The 27541-nt window shown below is 42.9% G+C and overlaps 1 protein-coding gene across 1 annotated transcript in view; it reads left to right on the top strand.

The window, feature by feature from the left end:
- The first annotated feature begins 7568 nt into the window (after positions 1–7568).
- The window catches only part of sema4ba (sema domain, immunoglobulin domain (Ig), transmembrane domain (TM) and short cytoplasmic domain, (semaphorin) 4Ba), a 60943-nt gene continuing 40970 nt past the window's right edge, over positions 7569–27541 (top strand). Inside the window, exons 1-7 of the mRNA XM_043677067.1 lie at positions 7569–7801; positions 16780–16960; positions 19236–19298; positions 19377–19475; positions 19572–19683; positions 22057–22173; positions 24431–24588. Of these exons, the coding sequence (XP_043533002.1) occupies positions 7569–7801; positions 16780–16960; positions 19236–19298; positions 19377–19475; positions 19572–19683; positions 22057–22173; positions 24431–24588 (963 nt within the window). The remainder of the gene's footprint in view (positions 7802–16779; positions 16961–19235; positions 19299–19376; positions 19476–19571; positions 19684–22056; positions 22174–24430; positions 24589–27541) is intronic.

Genomic DNA, 27541 nt, shown 5'->3' with positions numbered 1-27541 from the left:
CTTTCAGCAAAGACCTCACTGAATTGGGCCCTTGCACTAATTTCTCCTGATGAACAACAGCAAATGGCCTTTCACTCATTCACAAAGGTGAAGAATGTGAAAACAAGGAGGGATAAGATGCTGTTTTCTGCATCACTTCTAGGGTGGCATGGTGGCTCAGTGGCTAGTGCCAGGGACCTGGGTTCAATTCTTGGCTTGGGCAACTGTCTTTGTGGACTTTGCACATTCTCCCTATGTCTGTGTGGTTTCCTCCCACAATCCAAAGATGTGCAGGTCAGGTGAATTGGCCATGCTAAATTGCTTACAGCGTTAGGTGTGTCAGTTAGGGGAATGGGTCTGGGCAGGTTACTCCTTGGAGGGTTGGTGTGGACTTGTTGGGCTGAAGGGCCTGTTTCCATACTGTAGGTAATCTAATCTATATTTTGTAGAGGTGCATACAAGAGGACAGTAGACCCCCTGTCAGTGGCTCACATATTCACCTCTAATGCCAAAAATTATGAGGCCAAAGTCGTACTCCAGAGCCAGTCCTATCTAAGCATTTGTTGCCACCCCACAGCGTAGCACAGATGGACTGTCAGACTGCCAGAGGGACAATACTTCAAGTGAGAAATTAAAATAAGGCTTCTTCTTCTCTCTACAGTGGAGGTAGAGAAGTCCATGGCACAGTTTTGAATACAGTTCTCCCTCGTGTCCTTGTCAATATTTATACTTTAACCAACATCACTGAAACAACATGATCTCATTATTACATTGCCATTGCAGGAGCTATCGATGTGAGCTGTGTTTTCCGCATTTAAAGGTAACTGATTGGTTTGAAAGGACTCTGGAACATTCTGTTAATTGTGATTAGTGTCAAGTAGATACAAGTTCATTGGAATTCAATTTTATTTGTGACATGAGGCAATAATTAGTGATAGTACAAATGAACATTGAATCATAGCACTGTTATTTTGTGTATGGCATGAGTTTAGATGAATCATTTGTGACCCTCAGCCTTCTGTATGCGACCCACCCATGACAATGTGATTGGAAAGCTCCATGTCCCTATATTATCTGGTGCAGCTTGTTATGATCTAAGTAGAGGATAGTGGAAATCTGGAAATCCATTCCCTATAAAGGGAAGATATATCAGTATGTTCACTGATGTGGGTGAAAAGAGAGACATTGTGTCAAAGCTTTTCATCTTGCACTCATCCGGACAAATATAATCACTACATTTGTATCACATAAAAATGCAAAGGATGTGGACAAGGGAGAATTGAATTGTAGTATAGAATTACCCTGGACTAATTTTCCATTGTAGAGCCTCTCACAATTTCAGGACACCCAAAAGCACGTTACAACAATTTAACTCATTTTGACATAGTTATAGTTATAACGTAGGAATGGTGACAGCCAATTTTCACACAGCAAGCCCTCAAAAACAAATAATAGCCACATAATTGATAAGGCGGAGCAGGCCTGACTGGCTGAATTACTTACTCTCTCTTATGTTGCTAATATATTCCAAACCAAATTGGCCGATTAAGCCTGTGGAATGTCAAACTGAAATAATTACCATCCTTTCTACGTGCAGCTTCTTGTGACAGAATTACAATTGACAGGCAGAGTCGTCCAATGTCTGACTTAATAGTCAAGCCTACTGGATGTAATTACAATTTAATTATCTAGTTGTCCCTAGATGATGCTCAGATTATACTTGTTTTCAATTATTGTTCTGGTACTTAGCAAAGTTTTCTCACCCCTTATCTATGTACAGTCGGTTCTGCTATAACACGTGTTTCATCAATGCGAATTGGCTTTAACGTGATTGAAGAATTTAGAGCGTTATTCATAGAAGGTGAACTTTCCTTACCTGTAATGGTTATAACATGATTGCGGCCCCATTAGTTTGAATGGGGCTGCTACTGCACGATTTTCTTATAATGTGGGATCGCATGGAAACTGAACTATCGCATTATATCAGAACCAACTGTAATTGCTACAGGTTCAACCTTGTATCTGTATAATGCACTGCCTGGGTCTGCTCATATTGAAGTCGCACAAAGTGTGTGGTCACTTGCTGCCCATCAATTAACTGGTCTGCTTACTTCCACTGTTTTGTATTTCTGACATGCTTTCATCTGGTTGACACGGTGGCTCAGTGATTAGCACTGCTGCCTCACAGCACCAGGGTCCTAGGTTCAATTCCAGCTTTGGGAGACTGTCTGTGTGGAGTTTGCACATTCTCCCCGTGCCTGCATGGGTTTTCTCCCACAATCCAAAGATGTGCTGGCCAGGTGAATTGGCCATGCTAAATTGTCCATAGCATCAGGTCGATTAGTCAGAGAGAAATGGGTCTGGGTGTGTTAGTCTTCAGAGTGTCGGATTGGGCTGAAGGGCCTGTTTCCACACTCTAGGGAATCTCATCATAATATTTTGCAGCCGTACCATGAGCAACACTGGCGTGTCAAATCATGGGGCGTCTCAGTTTCTTGGGGGAATGATCCAGAACCATAAATTCAAATCCTATCACAGCAACTGGGAGAATTTACATTCAATTAATTAAATAAGTGGAGAATAGGATGCTAGCATCAGTAATAATGACCATAAAACTATGGGAATGACATAAAATCCTGTATAGGTTCTTCAAGGGAAGGAAATCTATCAATGTTACCTGGTCTGGTCTACATGTGATTCCAGATCCACAGTCGTATAGTTGACTCTTAACTGCCCCAGAAAAGGTCCAGCTAGCTGGTCAGTTGTGTTCAGGATGGGTGACTCATTACCATCTTCCCAAGGGCAGTTAAGATTGGGGAATAAATGTTGGCAACACCCACGTCACATGGTTCAGTAAAGATAAAAACTGAACATGGTCAAGTAGGAATTCACTCAAATGAGAAACATTCCAAACAACAGAGAAAATGTAGCCACCAGTTGACTTTTTCATTCAGCTTTTGATCTTCATTCAATTAAATTTACATGAAGCGAGGATGACAAGGATTTCTGGAAGATCTGAAAGTTTTAATAAGGTTCTGAATAATATCTCAAAGATCACAATCAAAGAACAAATTAAGTCTCAGGGCTAAGGAATGACAGATGGATTTTATCTGAATTAATCTTGGTCTCTCCACATTAAAATAGGAAACTTGGACATTCAAGGAATAGGCGTTATATTACATTGGCTGGTGCAGGATTGACTCTATGAAGATTCATAATATATGTTGGCTGAAATGATTGACTAAACCAGACTTAAAGGATAGCTCTTTAGAAAAAAGAAAAAAAAAGGGTAGTTTTGAGGGTTCTTGTGGCACAGTGGTAGTGTCCCTGCCCCTCAACTAGTAGGCCCTGGTTCAACTCCGTCTTGCTCCAGAGGTATGTAGTGACATCTCTGAACTGATTGATTAGAAAAACACATTAAATTTAAAATAAGAACAGGCAATGGGAGACCTTCTTGTAGTGCAGTAGTTTTGTCAAAAGGTGTGGTTCTGGAAAAGCACAGCCAGTCAGACAGCATCTGAGGAGCAGGAGAGTCGATGTTTCCACTCGGTATTGTCCCTACCCTTGAACAGAGAGATCTGGGTTCAGGTCTCACCTGCTCCAGAGGTAATGTTCCAAAGCACTTTACAGCCAAATACATGGTTTTAAACAGTAGTCATTGTTTTAATGCAGGAAACCTGACAGGCAGTTTTTGCCCAGCAAGCTCTCACCAACATAATTGCAGTTATGATCGAATGGTCTGTGTTGTGATGCTGATTTGTGAATAAGTATTGACCAGAATACCAGGAAGAGTTCTTTTGTCCTTTTCTGAAGTGGAACCATGGGATCTTTACCATTAATCAGAGAGTGCAGATGACATATCAGTTTGACATGTCACCCCGAATGATGACAGTGCAGCACTCCCTCAGCGTCTGACCTTAATCTCAGTGCTTCACTGCTTTGGGCCAGTGTTTTCCCACTAGCTCTTTGGCTCACTGTCATAGTTAATGTATTCCAGCCCCAGTTAAATCTAGCAGTTGATGGATTTGGGAGAGGAAACAGATTTCTGGGACCCTCTCCCTTCCAACCTCCCACCTGACGTCAATCTACCCTTTTTTTCGGATTAAATTCCTCTCCTGAGTTAGTAGCTAACCCGATGCATGCCTGTTATAATTAACAGACCCCTCATTGAGCACTTTGTCTGACCACAGTGTCCACCACACTCAATTGAACTGAGGGTGTAAGCCTCTTTGCAATCCGTCTGCATGAACTACAACTATGTGTCACACATGAATCATTTAAAGCAATATTTCTCAGTACACCTATTTCAGCTGAAATGGAATTGGATTCATAATTGAGGCAAACAAGCTAAGCCTGTTCCATGCTGGTAACCATGACAACAGTAGCATGAAAGCACAAAGAATTCTCCCTCCCTCCTCCAAAGTTTTATCTGTTTCTATCCCAGGGAGCAATTCATTCAACAAGAAGCAATTAGAGAAAATCTGTCTCTGTGTAATTGGCTTGTCTCCTGAAAACGTTTGCTGTTTTTTGTCATGTTTGATGTTCAATTACCGAATGAATGTTTGTTAAAACAGTGCAGAGCATAAGCAGAGATGGAACGCTGCAGGATAAATTGTTTACACTAATTCAAAGATGGTTGATAGCAAAATTCATCTTGCCTGAGTGCTAATGCTGTAAAGTTTACATGAACATGTCTGATTAAAGCCCAATTAGTGGCACTGTTCTGTTAAATACTAGACTTAAAGCACTTGAGCCAATTTGGTATTGTCACTACCTCAGGACATAAGCTCTGGGTTCAAGACCCATTTGCTCCAGAGGTGTATCTCTGGATAGCTCAGTAAAATATACATATCAGACTTATGGGAGGTGTGAATAGTTACCTGGTGACTGAATGGTTAATCCACTCAAGGATGAAAAGAGTTGAAAGTATTGGCTTGAGGACAGCTCCAGTAGCTGAAAGCTTTCCCACAAAGATTGGAGCACTGTACAGTTGAATGGTTTCTACACAAAAGGTTTCAGCATGCAGTGCTGGCCTGCAGGTTTCCTCCATTTACATTGAAGGGGACTCTTTCTGACCAGCGTGAAACTAGAATACTTTTAAGCCCTATCCTAGGTGACACCACCTAGTTTACCTTTGAAATGGTGCCTGACCGATAAATTACCTCTTCCATATAGGGTGTAAAGTCTGATTGCATTTATTCCTGAATACCTCAGAACATAGCCAGCCACCTCCAACAGCTCTGCCCCCTCCAACATGCCCGCTCCCTCCCACAACATCCGTTTAGATTACAACAAAATCACAAAGGCATTCAAAGAAACTGAAACGCAACCTCCATGATGGTCTACCATCAAAGTTTCTCGCAGTGTCCAGATGTTTGTGCTGTCAATGCTGGAGACTGTGGGATAATTCCAGAGGGTTAGTAACCATGTTGCTCCAGAATTAATTATCTGTCCATTTGTTATATAAGACTGGTATAGCCTGCATGTTCAGCTCTTCTCACATCTGTCACATTTTGGGTTACCAGGTCAATAACGATCTGAATAAATGGGGGAACAGAGCTGATGGACTGAATGGTCTAGCCTGATATGTCTTCCGGTCTTATGGGTACAATACCAGTGACACAATTGGACCAGTACTCCAGAGTTTGTGTATGGCAGTTGGAGAATTGAGATCCAGTTTCTTAACAAAATCGGGGAAAAAAAGACTGTTCTCAGGAAATGTGACCATGACACTGGTGTGTCGTCCCAAAGATCCTCCTGGTTCATGCAAGATCTGCAGGGAAAGAAACTTGGCTTTCTCTCCTGGCTGCAGCTGTGTGGCGTAGTGTTGCCATGATGTCCTCCATTTGCCCTCAGAGTGCCTATCAGTGCCAACTAGGGATGAGCTTCCATCTTCGCCCTAAGCATATCATCTTTCCTTTCAATGGCATGACCGCTATGCCAAATAGGATAGATTGAGAACAGATCTTGCAACCCTACACCAGGCATCCATTTGCGTGTAAAGATTGCGCGTACACACACACACCCCTACCTTTCGCTATCACATAGGTGTAGATGTAGCCAACATAAAAGAGAAGGCAAAAGATGGGACTTACATTCCACAATGACAGCACAGTAGTTACTCCTATCAATACAATCATGAACAAACACCTATGTGACCGAGATCAGTGAGGACCAGGACAAGTGGATCTTTCATTCTTTTTCATTGACTTATCATCTTTCACAGGCCAATCCAGTAGATATATTCAACAGGACGTCTTCTGCACAGGCCCATGGGCAACTTGATAGTCCTGTACATTGTTGCAAATAAAACAGCAATCCCCTTGACCCCGGTTTCTACTTTTCTGTCTCGCACATTCATCTTGCACATATGAGATGTCAAAGCTAAGGTGGCAGGTAGAACATGAATATTGAAAGTGAAGGTACTCACTGTAAAAAGATCAGTTACAAACGAATAAACTGATTTTTTAATATTAAAGAAAGGCCTTTACTGGTCAGGAGAACGGAGAAACGAAAGTGAAATGCAAATCCTTTTTTAAAAAAAATGTCATCAACTTATTCCACTTAGTTTACTGTAAACTCGACAATTTTTTTTTAATCTTTAAACAGTTACTTGTTTAACAATAATTTGATCAAGTATAATTAAATCATTTCACTTTTTGTCAATATCTCAGTCACAGTATTTGATTTCACTTGATTTTTATTGTTACATGTACCAAGATGCAGTGAAAAGTATAGTACTGTGTGCCATCCAGGTAACTCATACCTTATGTAAGTACAGTAGGGTAATAGAATAGAATGTAAAATACAGTGTTACAGCTCCAGAGAAGGTGCAGAGAAAGATCAGCTCTGTATATGAGAGGTCCAACACAGGTCTGATAACAGAGGAGAAGAAGCTATTCTTAAATCTGTTGGTATATGTTTTCAAATGTTTGTACCTTCTGCCAGTGGAGGAGGGTGGAAGAGGGTATAGCTGAGGTGGGAGGGGTCTTTGATTATGTTGGCTGCTTGAGGTAGCAGCAAGTATGGATGGAGTCAGTGGATGGAAGGCTGGCTTATGGACTGAGCTGTGTTCACAACTCTCTTATTTCTTTTGGTCTTGAGCAGAGCAGTTGTGTACCAAGCAATGATGCATCCAGATAGAATGCTTTCTTAGGTACATCTATAAAAACTGGTAAGAGTCCTTGCAGAAATGCAAAATTCTATTTAATTTGAGTCTCTCAAAAGCTGGTATTTGAAGTTAATATTTTCCCCAGATTTATCACTTTTGAGCTGAAAGTACTTAGAATGACTCATGGCCTCTAATTCCCAGGATATCAGAATCTTATTTGATGTCAGCTATGGCTCAGTGTGTAGCACTCTAGCCTGGAGTTTGAAGATTATTGGTTCAAGTATAATGAATAAGCTGATATTCTAGTATGGGTGAGCTGTAATATCTCGCAGAAGGATAAAACTCAGCAAAAATACAAAAATTGCTGAACTTCAGTGTAAATAGCATTCTTATGAAAAATTATGAACCAATTCTCCATATTAAATGCACATTCATGGATTTTATTTGCGGTAAATTCTGCAGTGGATAAGAAAATGCTATGGCTCCCAAAGTCCATGAGATTGCCGGGATAGTGGGAGTCTTGCCTGTGTTGGAGCCCCCATTATTGTTTGGGCTCATAGGAAGATTCGCTAATGTCCCAATCAGCTTTGGGTCATGTGCTGTTTGTGATGCATCGAGTGTCCGCACTGTGACATCTTCCCAGATGACCACAGCTGGCACCTTGTGGTATTTGCCACCTTTACCATGTGGTATAGATAAGAGGTGTTTAAGGTACTTTGCTGACACCAGTCCTTCTTTGTCATGAACCTATCTAGTGATTAACCATAGCAGTTATCCCATTCAAAGGGATCTATAAAGGAGACACTGATATTAGATAACAAAAAATTGAATTACATTGGAGCAATAATTACAAATAGATTTGGTTAGGCATAATTGGTCACTCCTTAGGGACTGGTACAGATACATCTGCTTCCTCTGAAAGCTGGAATAAAACTCTTTCTTTGCATCTCCAGACCTCTTTGTGAGATCAGCAGAATGGTTGGAGCCAGTGTAACATGAACATTAACCCCTTCACTGCTATTATTTCAGTCAACACTCACTTTCGTAAAGCTGCCAGGAAGTGTAACCTGGTTTAGTTGCATAATTGGAGGAAGAGGGACAGAGAGGGAGTAGGGGGAGTGGTGGTGAAGAAGAAACTTCGAGGTGCTCCTTCTGTTTGCCAAAGGGTAGAAACACGGAAGGGAGGAGCAGGACGAGGCAATTCTGCCCTTTGAGCCTGTTCCGCCATTCAATATGATCATGGATGTTCATCCAACTCAGTACCCTGTTCCTGCTTTCTTCCCTTACCCTTTGATCCCTTTAGCCCTCAGAAAGACACCTAATTCCTTGTTGAAAACCTTCAACATTGTGGCCTCAATTGCTTTCTGAGACAGAAAATTCCACAGGCTCACCATTCCCTGGGTAAAGAAATATCTCCTTAACTGGAAGCACCTCAGGCAAATGGATTTGGATGACAGATTGGCCATGGTTTTAATTCATGGCAGCACGGACTTAAAGGGGCCAATGACTTCCTTTGTCTGCTGTGCTACTTCAGTCTAAACAAATTCTGACTTTCTGAGTTGGAATCAGACTGCTGCCAAGGAAAAGTGGCCTCTGCATTGTGCCTACTCTTAGACAGACCTCCATTGACCATATTTCACTGAGGCCACAGGAAGTGAGAACTCCTGTTGTACTGAATCCCTGGCTCCTGGTCCCCACTGTCATTGGATAACGATGAGGGATGATGCTGTAGCATCCTCTGAGGTGGCTGAGCAAGCCATTGAATAGACTTGCACAAGACTCAGGTATTTATCATTTGGAAAACTAGGAATGAAAAATAAATACATCATTGACGTTATCACCCAAAATTTGAGATCAAATACAGAATGTTATTAAGATGCCACCAGCTGTCAAAAACAAGATGCCACCAGCTGTCAAAAAGTGTGGTGCTGGAAATTAACAGCGGGTCAGGCAGCATTCAAGAAGCAGGAGAGTCGATGTTTCAAGCATAAGCTCTTCATTGGGAATAAACTGTAAATCTTGATCAGCTTTTGAGTTCTGATGAACTGCCTTTCATTCCTGATGAAGAGCTTCTACTCAAAACATCGACTCTCCTGCTCCTCAGATACTGCCTGACCGGCTGTGCCTTTCCAGCGCCACACGTTTTGACTCTGATCTCCAGCATCTGCAGTCCTCACTTTCTCCTAGTTGAGACACTGCAGGACAGTGACTATGTGTGGACTCCACGGGTCCTTCTGTTCCATTATGAAGTGTGAGGGGTCCTGCTTTTATTCCCCCAATTCAGAGGCTGGAAATCAGGAAGAAAATCTGAAAATGGTGTCAATACTCAGGCAGCACAAGCATATCTGAGAATAAAACATGTCAGGACAATGCCCTTTCATCAGAACTCAAAAGCTGATCAAGATTTAGTTTATTTTGCAGCATCAGAATCCTCCCTCCTAAGGTTTGGCTGCATGCTTCTTTTTGAATGTGGCCACACTTGATACCCAGCTGTGCTTGGTACTGACAAGAGTTGAACACTCACTTGGTTGGCAGATGACAGGCAGCAGATTAAAGCACCATCCCAATCTGGGATTCCGATCTATAACCACAGCTCAGTAGCTCAGTACCACAAAAACCACAAGTGGCATGCATTTGGACAGGAGCCAAGCTTAGACTGTTCCAGGAAGGCTGATAATGGATCATCTTACATCCCTTGTTTTGCTGTACTGGGAGCCAGTTAGCTCAACAGGAAGATAAAGGCTTCTTTAAATGTATTTTTTATTATGTTAGATTGTGTGTTATGATGATTGTTAGGAGGCAGCTTCCATATTTAATTTGTTGGGTATTTATGAGTGATGTTTCTTATTCATCAGTACTCAGTGCGGAGGTTTTGCTATAGCGTTTCACAGCCGGTTGTTGGAATAATTTGCTATTCTGGCCTTTGAACTTGTCCTGGAAATGCCCATATATCAGATAACCGCGTCTGGCCAGATCCCAGCCAAAGGGGAATGAAAAGCTTGCATTGAAATAGCACTTCCCATGACCACCGGATAGATGTCTTCACAGCCAACAAATTACTCTTAAGTAAAACAGCAAAGTGCGGATGCAGGAGACCTGAAACAAAGAGAAACTCAAAAGTCTAGCAGACTTGAGAGTCAACAGAAGGGTTTTGAAGAACGATCACTGGACTCAGACTATTTTCGAGTCTAGTCTCTGTCGTACTCTATGAGAACAGCCGCTCTTTCCACACAGCCAAACTCCCACAATCCAACAAATGTGACAATTGCCCAGATAATGGGCTCTCCTTATGTTGACTGAGAGATGGATATTGGCCAGGTGATAGTGTATAACTCATTTCCAAAGAAAATCCATATCAAACTCAAAACCTTAACTCTCTCCGCAGATACCGCCAGACCTGCAGACTTTCTCCAGCACTTTGTTTGTATTTCAGATCTCCAGCGTCTGCAGAGAGCTCAGCACTAATTCTTGTCTTCAAATACTGGGTTGGGTCTAGAGCCTAATACCTTGTTGTTTAGAGGAAAGAACATTACCAAGGGAGTGCAACTGACAACAAGGTATAAAGAGTAGGCACGTTTCCATCCAGAAGTCTGGTGTGTGGCAAAAGGAGAGAAACTAACTGTCAAGGAACTGGTGTTTGATCATTTCCAAGTAAGGATCCTAATGTCTGCAAGTGAAGCACAAGGTTAGCTTGTCCTGAGGCAGTTTGCATCGACTATGGTGAGTTCGTCTAGACTTTGGGGCAGCCAGCCACCTACGAAATAAAACATTAAGACCAGTAACCTGGCATCATCAAAGGATTTCAGGAAGAGCTCTAAAGGGGGAGAGAGCAAAAGAAAGAGAGGCAGAGAGGTTTAAGGAGAGAACTTTAGAATTGTTACATTATTGGCTGGATGGGGGATAATGCACTACACTCGAAAAATAAATTTGAATTTCAAAGTATGCCATCAATGTTGTGTCAGCGTGAGATCCTCCCTGACTCCCAGCTAGTGCTCCCTCGGATAATTACCGCTGAATTCTGAATGTTTTTCACTGGGGACCCGTGGTCAGCTGAGTCTCTTCAGAAGTCAACTGCTGCAGCCAGAGGAGATTTCCATTTCATCTCAGGCTTTGGGTCTGTTTCAAAGCCACGTCCCAGAGGCGAAGAGTCAGTTTGAATGGATTCTCTCAGTCAGTTTCTTCCCATCATATTCTGAGTCTGAATCCATTATCACTAACAGAAAGCTCAAGGGAAATCTGTTCAAATAGCAATATTTTTTAACACGTTTTGGAATAACCTGTCAGGAAGCCAGAAGCGTTTTGTTATGATTGAGCACGTGGTCTTACACAGCAGGAAGAAATGAAACAAAGACATGTAATGTAAATGATCATTTTCTAATTACATATTTGGAGTTTTTTTTAATAGAATCTTATAACAGAGGAAGAGTTTGAACAGTTCATCAACTTTACCAACACATTCCACCCTGACCTTAAATTCGCCTGCACCATCTCAGACACCTCCCTCCTCTACCTCAACCTCTCCATCTCCATCAATGGTGACCGACTCAACACTGACATTTTCTACAAACCCACTGACTCCCACAGCTACCTGGACCACACCTCCTCCCACCCTGCCTCCTGGAAAAACACTATCCCTTATTCCCAGTTCTTATGCCTCTGCCGCATCTGCTCCCAGGAGGACTAATTCCACCATAGAACATACCAAATGGCCTCCTTCTTTAACAACCACAATTTCCCCTCCCACATGGTCGATGATGCCCTCCAGAGCATCTCATCCATTTCCCGCCCCTCCACGAACCCACCCTTCCCTCCTGGCACCTTCCCCAGCAACTGCAGGAATTACTGAACCTGTGCCCATACCTCCCCCCTCACCTCCATCCAAATCCCCAAAGGAGCCTTTCACATTTATTAGAGTTTTACCTGCTCTTCCACACATATCATTTACTGAGCTCCCGATGCAGTCTCCTCTACACTGGAAACAGGATGTCTCCTTGCAGAGCACTTCAGAGAACATCTGCGGGGCGCCAATCAACCCCACCGCCCCATGGCTGAACACTTCAATTCCCCCTCCCATTCTGCCAAGGACATGCAGGTCCTGGGCCTCCTCCACTGCCACACCCTAACCACCCGATGTCTGGAGGAAAAACGCCTCATCTTCCACCTCGGGACCCTCCAACCTTATGGCATCAATGTGGATTTCACCAGTTTCCTCATTTCCCTTCCCCTCACCTTATCCCAATTCCAACCTTCCAGCTCAGCATCGCCCTCATGACCTGTCCCACCTGTCCATCTTCCTTCCCACCTATCCATTCCACCCTCCCCTCTGACCTATCACCTTTTCCTCCACCAGCCACCTATTGTGCTCTCAGCTACTTTTCCCCCACACACACCCTCCTCCCATGTATCTCTCCACCCCTGAGGCTCCCAGGCTCATTCCTGATGAAGGGTTTATGCCCGAAACATCGTGTCTCCTGCTCCGCGGATGCTGCCTGACCTGCTGTGTTTTACCAGCACCACACTCTCGACTCAAATCTCCCGCATCTGCGGTCCTTACTTTTGCCAAGAGGCTGTTTAGCCCATCATTCCTATTCTAGAGGTCTGTTTATGGCACAGTGGTAAGGTCCTTATCTCTGTCTGAGGAGGCCTGGGATCTAAGTTCCATCTACTCCAGAGGTGTGTCATAATATGTCTGAATATGTTAATTAAGAATATTAACATGTGCCGCCTCTTCAGAAGAGCTACCAAGTAATTTCAGTTTTTCCCCTTATGCCTCCAGATTTTTTCTTTTTCACATTTTCAACTTTGTCCCTCCCCTACCGTTCCCCCATCTTTGAAAATTGAATCTGTGTCCACAGCCCTTTTAGTCAGTGTAATGCAGATAAAAACAAGTAAGTGTTATAAAAAACCTCTCCTGTCGGGTTCCTCAGATGATAATTTCAAATCGGTAACCTCTGGTTACTGTGACCTGTATTATATCTACTCACTTGAGGGACATGGGCATCATTGGTCAGCACCGAATTCATTGCCCATCTCCAGTCACCCCTTGGGAAGGTGGTGGTGAGTTGCCTTCTTGAACCGTTACAATACTGTGCGGTATGCGTAATCCAGTGACAGCAAAGAGCAGTAATATATTTCCAAATTGGGATGGTGATTGGCTTAGAGGGGAACTTGGTGGTCTTCCCTTGTATCTTGCCAATGGAAACCCGTCAACTCCATCAAAATTCTTCATCGTTTTGAACAGGTCCATCCAATTTCCTCTTAGCCTTCTCTGCAGTGAGAACAATCTCAGATTCTCCAATCTCTCCCCATGGCTGAGCTCCTTTATCCCTGGCTTCTTTCAGACAAGTGTCCTCAGCACCATCTTCAAGGCCACAGTATCCTTCCGAAGGTGTGGGTGACGCAGTACTCCAGCTCAGAGCAATCCAGTGACATCCAACATAATTGCATGGACTCTGGGTCTGTCATGTGATATCGACAAAATGTCATTGGATTTGATGGGAGCCTGTAAACTAATCAGCGTGCTAAATTATTAATCAATTTAAATTAAATTGCAGTTTAGTTTTGTGTCAGCATAGTGGCTTCCTGACTGAGCAAGGTGCAGTGAATTGATCCTCTGCACTGAAAATATGGTTTCTTGAAAATAAACAACTAGATGCCAACTGCTTGAGTCAGTCTTATTTTCACAATATAACTTTTTATTAAAAATTCCAGCATTTACACTCTTGAGTAATGAAGCCAAAGGTATTTGAAAAATTAATACATTTGTGGTATTCATTAAAACCTCTTCTGCCCATTCGTGTTTATTCCCTGCCTCGAATATTGAGTCTGACATGTTCATATTTGATGGCATCCAAGGGTGACTGTTTACTGTGTCTTTCATAACTTTAGTACAAGTGTGACATTTCGGCAGCTACAAAATATGATTAGACACACACAAAGTGATGGGACTGATATTTGGAGTAGCATGTATTATTTTGTAAATATATAAATTCACGACGTTCCCAGTAACATTTATACAATGTTACCAGAGAAGACGTTTTAATATCCAAATGGCTCATTTATGGAATTAAAGTTGTCTTCGTGGAATCAGAATTCCATAGGAGAGCTATGACAAGATAGAAGATCATTCAGCCCATTGTCCCCAACTCTGTGCAAGAACAGCTCACCCAGTGTCCCTCCCCTACCTTTCCCCCATCAGCCCTAAATTCTTTCTCTTCAGATAATTATCCATTTCTCTGTTGAAAGCCACCATTGAATCTGCCTCCAGGCAGCCTTTCTTACAGGGAAGTAATGGCCTAGTGGTATTGTTGCTGGGCTGTTAATACAGAGACCCAGCTAATATCCTGGAGACCCAGGTTTAAATCTCACTATGGAGAAAGTGAGGACTGGAGGTCAGAGTCAAGAGTGTTGTGCTGGAAAAGCACAGGTGTTCAGGCAGCATCTGAGGAATCTATGGTATGGGCAAAAGCCCTTCAGGAATGAGGCTGATGAAGGACTTTTGCCCGAAATGTTGATTCTCCAAAGCCTTCAATACTGCCTGACCTGAAGGACTTTTGCCCGAAATGTCGATTCTCCAACTCCTTGGATACTGCCTGACCTCCTGTGCTTTTCCAGCACCACACTAAACTCAAATTCCAACATGGCAGATGGTGGAATTTGAATTCAATAAAAAATCTGGAATTAAGTGAATCCATTGCTGATTGTCAGAAAAACCTATCTTGTTGACTAATACCCTTTAAGGAAAGAAACTGCCATCCTTACCTATTCTGGCCTACATGTGACTCCAGAACCACAGCAACATGGTTGACTTTTAACTGCCCTCTGGGCAATTTTGTGATGGGCAATAAATACTGGCCTAGCCAGTGACACCCTCATCCCATGAGTGAATAAAAAAAACCACAATGGTGCAATTTAAGGAAGGATACTTTAAATTTATTTCCTACGTCAATGCACAAAGACAGTGAAAGACAGTTCAGTTTTCAGCCTAAAAGAGCTTGAAGATTGTAGATAATTAATCCAAGGTGTGGAGATGTAAATTAGTGCGAAGATTTGTAGCTCGGGTGCTCGTTGTTGTGGTTCTGTTCGCCGATTTGGAAGTTTTTGTTGCAAACGTTTCGTCCCCTGGCTAGGCGACATCATCAGTGCTTGGGAGCCTCCTGTGAAGCGCTTCTTTGATGTTTCCTCCGGTGTTTACAGTGGTTACTGCCGCTTCCGGTTGTCAGTTTCAGCTGTCCGCTGTAGTGGTTGGTATAATGGGTCCAGGTCGATTGCTCATGTTGTGTATCGGGTCCTTCGTTCTGGTGAGTTGTTGTCTGAGCGTGGATGTTGGTTTGTGTGCCGTTATGAGTCCTAGAGGTCGCAGTAGTCTGGCTGTCAGTTCTGAGATGCTCCTGATGTATGGTAGTGTGGCTAGTCCTTTTGGTTGTGGTATGTCCTCATTCCATGGTCTTTCTCTTTTTAGTCCCTATTTAAACATACCGTCCCTTAAATGTTGCCCATTTTAATCATGGCAGTCTCCTGATTGTTAAGTCTGATGATTGGACATCCAGTCACAGGCTACAGTGGATTATCTAGCCGAAAGTTCAGTGCCGTAATGTGAGAGTGATTCATTGTCAGAGGTGCCATCTTGCAAATGAGCTGTTAAACTAAAAGTCCACCTGTTGTCATGACAATCCCATAGCCCTGTCCATATAAACAGGGAATTCTCCAGTGTCCAGACCAACATTGCTCCCATGACTGCAACCAAGATCAAAAGACCACCTGGTCATTTTTAGTGTCTGCACCTCAAAGGTTGTATGTTACATTGAGGTACAAATCAATGAGGCACCACAAAGATGCAAAACCTTCCTTTTTGAACCCCTTCCTCTGAATCTCTTTTAAAAAGTGACATATTTTGCTTTTGAGTTTTATACAGATGATTGGAGAAGTTGGGACTGTTTTCTTTGGGAAAGAGATGGTTGAGTGGAGATTTGATAGAAATGCACAAAATCCTGAAGGGTCTGGACAGAGCAGATAGAGAGAAATTGTTAACCACCGTGGAAAATTTGAGGATCACAGCTTTAAGATAATTTAGCGAAGGAGGCAATGGTAATTTAAAGGAAGCTCTTCTATACATGGACCAGTTAGGATCTGAAATGCGCTGCCTGAGACCGTGGCAGAGGCTTCTTCAACCAAAAGGGAATTGGCTCATTATCTGAAAAGGTGAAACAGTTGCAGCTTAAAGGCACGGGAATGGCAGCATGTGACTTTCTCCTTCAGGGAACTAGCACAGACACAGTGGGTTGAATGGCCTCCTCCTGTACTGTAAGCATGCCACTGCACTGTATTGTACTGTTCATTTGAGCTTCAGATATTTAAACTGGTAATTATCTCTCAAATAAAACAAAGAACTGTGGATACTGCAGATCTGAGGCAAGCACAGAAATTGCTGGAGAAACTCAGCAGGCCTGGCAGTACCCGTGGTGAGAAAGTAGAGTTAATGATTCGAGTCCAGCTCTGAAGTAGGGTCACTGGACTGGCAAAATTAACTCTGCTTTCTTTCCACAGATGCTGCCAGACCTGCTAAATTACCTCCCAAATTATATTCAAGGTAAAACCTTCCAGAAAGCCCGACGAACAGGAGCGAGAGGCTGCTGTCAGCTGCCTGTCTGTTTTGGGAGGAAAGGGCTTTTGCCACTTGCTCTAATCAGGAGGATTTCTTCTCTTTCAGATAACACAGACAGACCTGTCAAACATTTCCATCGAGACGGAGTGCGAAACTACACAAAGCTGCTGCTGAGTCCCGAACATGGGCTGCTCTATGTTGGTGCAAAAGATGCCATTTTCTCTTTGGACGTTTTCAATATTGCTCCCAATGAATTTAAAAATGAGGTATATTCTTATTTCCAGCTGAACGGTGGTGGGACGTTATCTTGCTGCAGAGCAAATAAGTGCTGTCATACTTTGGCTATTTCTCTTCCTTATTTCTTTTAAACGTCATTCATTTGGGATTTAATGGACAATTAGTGCTATGGCACAAAGCAGAAGAATGTCTTGACTGTCGATACAAGTCCATTGGGAACTATCAAAGCACGCTTCACTGTCAGTTGTCAGAGCATACATCCAGACACAGGCACAGGGTCACAGAGATACAGTTCAGTCACGTTGTTTCACCAAATTTCCCTCCACCCCAGCTCCAATTCTGTCATTAACTGCTGGGCGCCTCTCCCTGAAGCAGTGACTGACAGCATATCTCCTGCTGTCACTCATGTCGTGTAATTACTGAACCAAGATGAGCCCAGTTTCCCAAAGCCTGTGCAGACTAACCCTCTGCTGGCTCCCAATTTGGAGGGAGCCTCGGCCCAGATCTGACAGAAGCAATCCAATTTGATATTGAGGTTGTCAGGTCAGCGACAGTCATGTGTGGTGAACCAGTGAGGGGCTCCTTCTTGACAATCCTGAATTGAATAGTTATCATTGAAATTTCGCACAATCACTTTCCTGGAGGCATCGTTAATCCTGTTATCAACATCAGTTAGTCTTGGAGCCCCACGCTGAATATTGCTACTACAACTATTGTCAGAGTGCTGAACACTATTAGTGGCAGCAAATGAATTTCTAGAAACAAAGAACGAAAATACAAAGTACACTGAGTTTTGTTGAAATGTACGTCTTTATTGAGGGAGACCGGCAATAGACTATCAGCCATTCACCAAATTCTGTTAATTCTTGAGAAAAGGACAGGAGTAAATCACTGATTTATAATGGAAGTGGCATTTCTAGTGTGTCAGGAAAAGAAAGTGAGAGATGGTTTACAACATTAGACAGAGAATTGCATCCAGTTTCTCCAATTCTTTGTTAGGTTCATTTCCTCACTGGTCTCCAACATTGTCAGTGGGATTCTCTGTGCATTGAATGTTGTATGTCTTTTCTTTAATCTCTCAGAGGGGGGGTTGATTTTGATTATTCTACTTATTGTGACGAATGGCACAAGTGCACTATTACAGTAAATGACTAAAGACTTTCTGCTGTAGACACTCAACTGTGGTGGAGCATGAGTTGACTTTTAAGGAGTTGCTTTAATAGATTGCTCAACCCGCAGTTGGGAAATCTCTCGCAGTTCCCAACAGTTGAATAGGAACTGTCTGGAAATGTTTTGAAGAGGAGACTGTGTGCATCCCACTGTGTGACTGCCAACCACTAATGACAGGCACTGTTGAAAAGGGTGGCCTCTCTATTATAATAGGAGGCAGTCAAAGTGCCACGTGGCCATTGGCTCCTTCTCCTCATTCCACAATGTTACTCCAATGTTGACTCGCCCCTCCTGTCACGTGGAATTCATTGGATCACATGATCGAGCCTCAGTTAGCAGATCAACCTTAACGTCGAGGAACAGCACGGTGAATCTGAAGGGCTAACTGGATAACGACTGCCCTTGTTAAAATGTTGTCAGTGGTGCTTGAGTGAAGCATTGCTCACTTAAGTTGATTCATGAAGGCTAACTTGGCTGTAAAAGGGGCCTGTTCAGGATTGGGTGCAGATTGACAAAGAACTTGCTGCTTAGTGATAGTCCATGAGAAACCAAAGGCTTCTACCTTTGTTAGAGACAGGTTGAGATAAGTGGTTATGTAAATTAAGGGCACCACTGCACATTAAGCATGGGACAATGAAAGTAAGTAGGTATATATGAACTACTACAAACAGAAAAGGGATTGAACCCACTTCGTTGGTATCATTCTGTACCATACAGTAGCCAATCCCCATATAGAGGGCTGAGATTGTACCAATTTGACCTAATATAGAGATGGGCTATTTTCTAGACACCCTTGTTATGTAAATGAGGAAGTCTAATGTCATTGCATCCAAAGAACACCTGGAGAATGTCTGGCTGAGCATTGGACTGAACCATTTTGGCAGCATCCTGAACTTAATAATATGGACCCAAAGTCACAATTTCTGAAATCTGTTGACAGTGAGTTTCTGTTTACAATTTGTCAATAGGTTATTAGTGATTCCTACTGCTAGAACCATAAACTGTGCATTCCCTACCTTTAGCAGCTTTGACGGCAAAGACAAGCTGTTGACAGTGAAGAGTTGAGATGGATTATTGGTTGTTTAATGGATGTCAGTGCAAGATCTTGAATCAAATCTGAATATCCTTTTACAGGTGATTTGGGAAGTCCCAGAGCAGAAGAGGAACGAGTGTCACTTTAAGGGCAAGAGCCTGTCGGTAGGTGAAAATTAACTGTTGAGGTACATTTAAGAGCAATGGCAAGTCAGAGGTTCTAATGGGTTTCTCTGGTTTCAGAGTGATTGCTTCAACTACATCAAAATCCTCCTTCAGGTGAACAGCACACACGTTTATGTTTGTGGGACTTATGCTTTCAGCCCAACTTGTGCCTACATCGTAAGTGTTGTCACTGCTGTCTTTGGATGTGAAGAATTTAAAATGTTGCCAGCTAATTGCAAGCACAAGGTGTAACCTGTTATCTTTTCCTCGTAGCATATCGCAAACTTCTCTCTTGAGAAAAATCGCTTTGGTAATCTCTTAACAGAAGATGGAAAAGGCCGCTGTCCCTTTGACCCGACCTATAAATCGACTGCAATTATGGTTGGTGGGTAAAAGCGGGTTTCAAGTGCTGGTTACCCAGTATGTGATTATAACTCTGTAAATGAGACGGTATCCTGAGCCAGTTAACTGTCAGATTACAGGGTTGCTGGTTGGAGCGTACATCTTAATCCAGTAAAGGCTTGCTCTGCTGACCAGATGTTGTTCCTGCCAGTGAACCTGACTCTTCCAGCAGTTTCGCTCAGTTTTTCTTTCTCTGGAATTTGGAAGATTGAGTGATTTGATTTGGGTTATTGAAGATTATGTCAGGATTCACACAGTGCACAAAGGGAAACTTTCTTTTTTTGATTTCCTGGACTAAGGTGGAAATCTTAAATGAGAGCCATGCCATTTAAGAAGTAAGTCAAGAAACTCTCTTATAAAAATAGATTGGAAGGAAGTTCGGGTTGGTTTTGGACAGGTCCAGGGATAAGAAGGATTCAGAGGGACATGGACCAAATGCAGGCAAGTGGGTCAAAAAAAAAGCAAATGAATTTTGATGCTGGAAATCAGAAACAAAAGCAGAAATGCTGGGAAAATGGGCAAATGGAACTAGTTCAATTTAGGAAACCTGATTGGCATGGACGAGTTGGGCTTACGATTCTATGACTAAAAGACTGAGGACTGGGTCAATTGTGATTTAAGACTGAGACTGACAGATATTTGTTATGTTGGAGTAAGAAGAGATATGGAGCAAAGGTGAGTTAATGGTGTTGAGGTAAACGAATGGTGGATCAGACTCGAGAGGCTGAATGGCCACTGCTGTTTCTGCGGTTCCCTCTCAATCAGTAAGACTCAACACTGTGCCACACGTTGCAGCCTGGATCCAAGCATATACAAAAGAGCTGACCTCCAGAGATGTGGCGAGAGTGATCATACTTTGACAGAGCCCAAGCGTAACTGGATTCAGTCAATGGGAATCGGGAGTGACAAATCTTCATTCGCTGGAGTCGTAACTACTGTAAAAGAGGATGATTGTAGTTGCTGAGGCCTAATTATCTCTTCCATAATATGCCTTTAGAATTTCCTCAAGGTAGTGTCCTACCCCCAGTCATCTTTAGCTGCTCACTCAAGAACTTTTCCTCAATCATAAGGTCACGTGTTTGCTAATGGCGGCACCATGTTCAGTTCCATTTCTAATCCCTTAAATAAACAGACAGTGCCACTATGAAGTAAGACTTGCACAACATTCAGACTTAGTCTGATAAGTGGCAAACACATTTGTGTCACAGAAGTGCCAGGCAGTGATTACTTACAAAAAAAAAGAGATCATAACATTTCCCTTGATGTTCAACAGCATTATCATTACTGATTCCTTCACTATCACCATTCTGGATGTCATAGTTGGCCAACAACACAGTGGGATGAACTACATCAGTTCTGTAGCTATAAGTGCAGGGTAAAGTTTGGGAATTCTACAGTAAGTAACTCACTTTCTGACTTCCCAAAGCTGTACATTTTGCAAAAACCAGGAGCGCGGTGGAACTCCCCCTCCATTTACCTACATGAGTGCAACTCCAATAATGCTCAAGGAGCTCAAAACATTCCAGGATACAGCAACCCCGCAGATCCACAAATTAAATAGTCAATCTCCACCACAGTGGCAGCAACTCACCAACACATTGGGTGTCACAGTGGCTCAGTGGTTAGCACTGCTGCCTCACAGCGCCAGGGACGTGGGTTCGATTCCCGGTTCGGGCAACTGTCTGTGTGGAGTTTGCACATTCTCCTCGTGTCTGCTTGGGTTTCCCCCGGTTGCTCCGGTTTCCTCCTACACTCCAAAAATGTGCAGGTCAGGTCAATTGGCCATGCTAAATTGCCCATAGCGTTAGGTGGATTAGTCATGGGTAAGATGTAGGGGAATGGGTGGGTTGCTCTTCGGAGGGTCGGTGTGGACTTATTGGGCCAAAGGGCCTGTTTCCACACTGTAGGGAATCTAATCTAACCTAAACATTACTTTCCAAACCCATGACACCTACCATGCAGAAACACAAGGGAGGATAATATATGGGAACACTAACACCTGAGATTTCCCCACATCATCTTCACTTGGAACTGTTTGCCTTGCCTTCACTGTTGCTGGGTTTAAATTCTGGAGCTCCCACCCTAACAGCACCGTGGATACTCCTATACCAGATGGACTGCAGCAATTCAAAACGTAGCTCACTGTCACCTCTCCAGGGCAATTAGGGATGGACAATAAGTATTGTCTGTTCTATCAATACTCAAATCCCGTGGAAGAATAAAGAAAAAGGCATTGAAGCCACAGTTCTCTTGCATTCTTTGATTAACTGTGTTTTAACTTTTTGAATCTGATATTATTAACTCCTGAAGAATTCTATTGATGCCTTTAATCTGTGCTTGTCATTGCTTCTACCAGATGGGGCACTATATGCAGGAACTGTCAGCAATTTTCAAGGGAATGAGCCAATCATTTCAAGAAGTCTGGGAAACAAACCTCCCTTAAAAACTGAGAACTCTCTCAATTGGCTTCAGGGTAAGTAACAGGCAACAAATACATGAGATATGCATTGTAAAGATGAATGTCTTTAAAATAGCTAACTGCACCTATCAGAGTGGACTTCCCAGGACAGCAGTGCTGGTGTGTGAAGGTAGCCCAGGGACATCAGTTGATTGCTGATCCGAGCTCCATCGTTACAGGGAGGCGTGGAGTTCAGGAGAGATGCTGGCCCACAAGTGAAAGACAAGATTAAAAGGGGGATCAACACATGCAAACAGTGTAAGAAGCAGCTGGAACCAAAGTTCTGCCTCCCTCCACGTGGCTAGAGTTTTTAACTTTTTTTGTGGGATATCGATGCCCATCTGTATTGAACTGAGTGGCTTACAAGGCCATTTAATCAGATATTTGAGATTCAACCATATTTGTTCTGGGTCTAGAGTCACACATAGGCCAGAACAGGTAAGGACAGCAGATTTCCATCCCTAAAGGACAAGAGAGGACACCACATGGTTTTTACAACCAGTGATTACAGGGTTGCCATCAGACGAGTTTTTATTTCTAGATTTATTTTGTAAATTTAATTTAAATTCACCATTTCCCATGTTAGTCTGAGGATGCCGAGTTACTAGTCCAGTAATATCACCACTATATTACTCCCTTGCCTGCCCCATCGTGCCAAATTGCTGTTTCTGTCCTGGTACTGAATCCCAAAACAGTACACTTAGCATTCAGTATAGCTGACGTTGGTTATATTCAGACAAGATTTGTATGTGAACACAAATTAAAGATGGAAAGTTAGCTCATTCTAGATCATCTCAACTTCATTTTTTCACTCTATTCCTTAATCCAAAAGTCTCTATACACATGTTCATAGAACCACTTCCCTAAAGAAAGAGGCCCATATAGTCTGCCCTGATCCTCTGAAGAGCATAACATCCACATCAGCCCTCAACCCTGTGGCAATAACCCTGCGTTTCCTATGGCCAATCTACCTATGGGAGGTATCCACGCAGACTCAGGGAGAATGTGCAAACTCCACTTAAACAGTTACCAAAAGCAGGAATTGAACCCAGGACTCTGGCACTTTGAGATAGCCCCATCCTTTATTTCTGTCTTGAACAAACTCAGTGATTGAGCTTCCACAGCTTTCTCTGGTAGAGAATTCAAAAGATTCACCATCCTCTGAGTGACGAAATTCTTCATCTCAGACACTAATGACCAGCCCCTTATCCTGAGATTATGTGCTAGAGTTACCAGCCAGGAGACTATCTCGAACTATACTGTAAAAATTCTATGCTGTAAAATTCTCTGTCATACTTTGAAATGAGAGAATACAGAAACTGTTTCCTCAATCTCTCCTCATAAGACATTCACTTGATCTGATGCATTAAAATAAGTGTAAAGGGTGTCTACAAAACCAATCTCTGTAATTCTCTGTTATCTTAACCCGTAAAGCATGGCCCTCCAGGTTGGTTATTAATAAATACCGTGGATACCAGCATTCACTTTATAGAGCTGTTATGCACCAACCTCCCTCTGGACAAGCAAGAGAAATCTTTGAAAGTGGATGAACATGAAAATAATAAGATTATGTAAGAATGACTCTATAACTTGGCAGCAGCCACCCAGGGCAATCTTGATAGAGTGGAACTGTCACTTGATTCAGCAAACTCAAGGTTGAATCATGAGGCAAAGATCCAAATGCTCTTAGATTGAAAAGACAGTGGGTCCTGACCACAGATCACTGGGTTTTGGAGCATTTCTCTTTTGTTGACATTGTTGCGCTTAATAAACTTTCCAATTAGACTTTTCTCATCGTTGCTTTACTGACCCTGGTGAGGATGAAATAATGCACCAATCGCAAGTGATGTCTTGCCTCTGACTGTTCTATTGTTGTCCAGACAGAAAGATGCTTTATGGAGTACAGGAATGTATTCCATGCATTTATTCCCCTGCATATCATGGACTGTTGTGCCAGGCTTGCTGTGAGCTAATGAGATTCTAGCTTCTCAGCAGCCTGGATTTAATGTAGGCATTTCACCCCATGATCATTTCAGTGGGCGGAACAGCAAACCCTGCCAAGGGGTAAAAGCCAGGCCATTAAGGTTCTGATTCTACACAGCATTTGCTTGGCGGCATTTAAAGCAACATCTAATCACTTCAAATACAAAAGCCCCATTGAATTCACTTTGTCAAACTTAGCATTGTTTGCAGTATTCCATGGTAAGGATCCTCGTGATTTACATCGAACTCCTGGATGGACATATTTTAAACTGTTTGGCATGTTTTACAGATCCATCATTTGTAGGTTCGGAGTTTATTCAGGAGGGAGTGTCTGCAAAGAATTCTGACAGCGATGATGGAAAAGTCTACTACTTCTTCAGCGAAACTGGCAAAGAATTTGACTTTTTTGAGAACACCATTGTATCACGGATAGCCCAAATCTGTACGGTAAATACAAACGCCTGGAGAGCTGAGAGGCTCCCATTTCTGGTCATTCTTTCCAAGTCAATTTTTTTTTGTGGAAAACACACTGACTTTCCGTTCTTATTAAAGCCTCTGGGAATTCAGAATCTAAGACACCATTTTCAGGATCTCGATCTAATTCACTTCAATTCAGAAAAAGAAGTTTCCCTGGGAATAATAGCGATTGATCTCATAAGCCTGAGAATTGAGTTTGAATGTTGCCTTTGCAGTTTGACAATTTGAAATCTAAAAACAAAAATAGTTGTTGAATAAATGCACAAAGACTCAATAAAAGCCAAGCTTGTTCACCAATCTCCTTTCGTGAAGAAAGCTTCCAGCCTTAATTGATTCCCATGCCATGTGACTCCAGTCCCACAACAGTTTGGTTGACCTTTAACTGTCCTCTGAAGTAGTGATGAAGCTAATCTATTGTCTCAAACTCTGAGCAAGTAGCGCTGGGCAATAGATTTAAATGAAATTGGCATTATGTTGAGGTTGTACAGGACATTGGTGGGACATCTTCTGAAGTACTGTGTCCATTTCTGAACACCCTCTTATAGGAAAGATATTATTGAGCAGGAGAGGGTTCAGAAAAGATTTACCAGGATGTTTACGGGAATGGAGGGATTGAATTATAAGGAGAGGCTGGGAGATTTTTTTCCTGAGGGTGGGGGATTTCAAGACTAGGAGGCATATTTTTAAGATTTTAAAAAGACACAAGGGGCAATTTTTTTACGCAGAGCGGTCCAGCACATCTCATCCATTTCCCGCAGCTCTGCCCCATCAACCGCAACAGGGACAGAACCCCCTGGGGATTCCACCCCACCAACCTCTGGATATATCGCATCATCATCTGCCATTTCCACCACCTACAAATGGACCCCACCACCAGAGATATATTTCCCTCCCCTCCCCATCCATTTTCCATAAAGATTATTCCCTCCACGACTCTCTTGTCAGGTCTACGCCCCCCACCAATCCACCCTCCCCTCCTGGCACCTTCTTCTGCCACCATAGGAATTGCAAAACCTGTGCCCACACCTCCCCACCTCACCTCCTTCCAAGGTCCCAAAGGAGCTTCCACATCCATCAGAGTTTCGCCTGCACTTCCACACACGTCATTTACTGTATCCGTGGCTCCCGATGTAGTCTCCATTGGGGAGACAGGACGCCTACTCACAGAGCGCTTCAGAGAACACCTCTGGGACACCTGCACCAACCAACCCCACCACCTCATGGCCGAACGCTTCAACTCCCCGTCTCACTCTGCCAAGGACATGCAGGTCCAGGGCCTCCTGGGCCTCCTAACCACCCGACGCCTGGAGGAAGAACACCTCACCTTCCGCCTTGGGATCCTCCAACCACACAGCATCAGTGTGGATTTCACCAGTTTTCTCATTTCCCCTCCACCCACCTTATTCCTTTATCTCACCACCCCGTTAGCTCCCAGTCTCATTCCTGATGAAGGAGGTCTCTTGCCCGAAATGTCAGTTCTCCTGCTCCGCGGATGCTGCCTCACCTGCTGTGCTTTTCCAGCACCGCCCTCAGAAACTCACACAGACATTGGGAAACCGTGCAAACTCCACGTAGATAGTAGCCCGAGGCTGGAATCAAAACTGGGTCCCTGAGCCACCATGCTGTGTGTAGGATCTTGCTATGCAAAAATTTGTTGCTGCATTTGCTACATTACCACTGTGACTGCACAGTGAATGTATTTCATTGTATGTAAAACGGCTTGAGATATCTGATAACTGAGAAAAGTACATTATAAATGCAAGTTGGAAAGAGATGCCTCCTAGTTTGCCATCAATAAAGATAATTTTTTACTGCCATGACTTAGGTTATAATAAAACACTCCCTTTGTGACATAGAAGTAGTGTAATGTACTTCCTTGGGAGAGAATAATGTATTTTTAATATAAAAAATATATTAAAACTAATTGTACTAGTTAACCAGATAATCTCTTTGAGTTGCGAACTATATGCATTTTCAATATTTCACATAGAAACAGTGATTTCTTTAAAATTTAAATCTGTCTTGACTGGTGAAGATTGTGGGGTTGGCCAATAAAAACATAGATGTTTGGATTTGCACGACACATGCTCACACTGCAGAACTCAGAGAGGCCAAGCTAGAAATCTTTGCATGTCTCAGGCAATAGTGTAGGCTGCGTAATTACCTAACGGTTTGCAGGAACGTCCATGGAGAAATGTCACTCCTTGTTTGAAGAGTTAACTTCTTACTGAATCACATGAGAAAATATAATCAAGAGGAGGTCATTTTGTTTCTGAAGTCTCTCCATCAGTCCATTCAGTCTTGGCTGATCTGTTGCTCTCCTGGGTGTACCCACCTTCAGCTTTGTATCCCTTCATACCTTTACCCAACAAAAAAAAACTGTGAGATGTCAGTCTGGAAAAAAAATCCAATTGTCCCAGTCTTTTAAGTGAGACAATTCTAGATTTTCCACCATAAACAAATAAAATGGATGTTGGAGATCTGAAACACACAAAACCAGACATTGCTGGAGAAACTCGACAGAAGAGAATATAACGTTTCGAGTCCAGTGACCCTTCAGAACATTCTGATTAGTAACCATTAGATTTTGAAAACAGAGTCAGGAATGAATGTGGGAAATAGAGTTGATGCAGAGGCAAAGAAGACCATAAGACATAGGAGCAGAAATTAGGCCATTCAGCCCACTGAGTTTGCTGCACCATTCGATCATGGCTGATAAGTTTCTCAATCCCATTCTCCCACTTGCTCCCCGTAACCCTTGATCCCTTTGATTCTCAAAGAATGGCTGTGGACCCCTCGGTAAAGGGGTCCACAGCTTCTTGGTGTGAGAGAGGGGTGTGGGGAGAGTGATGTGGGAGAGAAGAGTGTGGGGGAGATGGTTGTGGGAGAGAGGGGTATGGGAGAGAGGGGTGTGGGGGAGAGG

This window comes from Chiloscyllium plagiosum, chromosome 36 (genome assembly GCF_004010195.1).
Source record: "Chiloscyllium plagiosum isolate BGI_BamShark_2017 chromosome 36, ASM401019v2, whole genome shotgun sequence".
NCBI classification, from domain to species: domain Eukaryota; kingdom Metazoa; phylum Chordata; class Chondrichthyes; order Orectolobiformes; family Hemiscylliidae; genus Chiloscyllium; species Chiloscyllium plagiosum.
The sequence above is the reverse complement of the archived record's forward strand: the minus strand, read 5'-3'. Positions and strand labels throughout refer to the sequence as shown.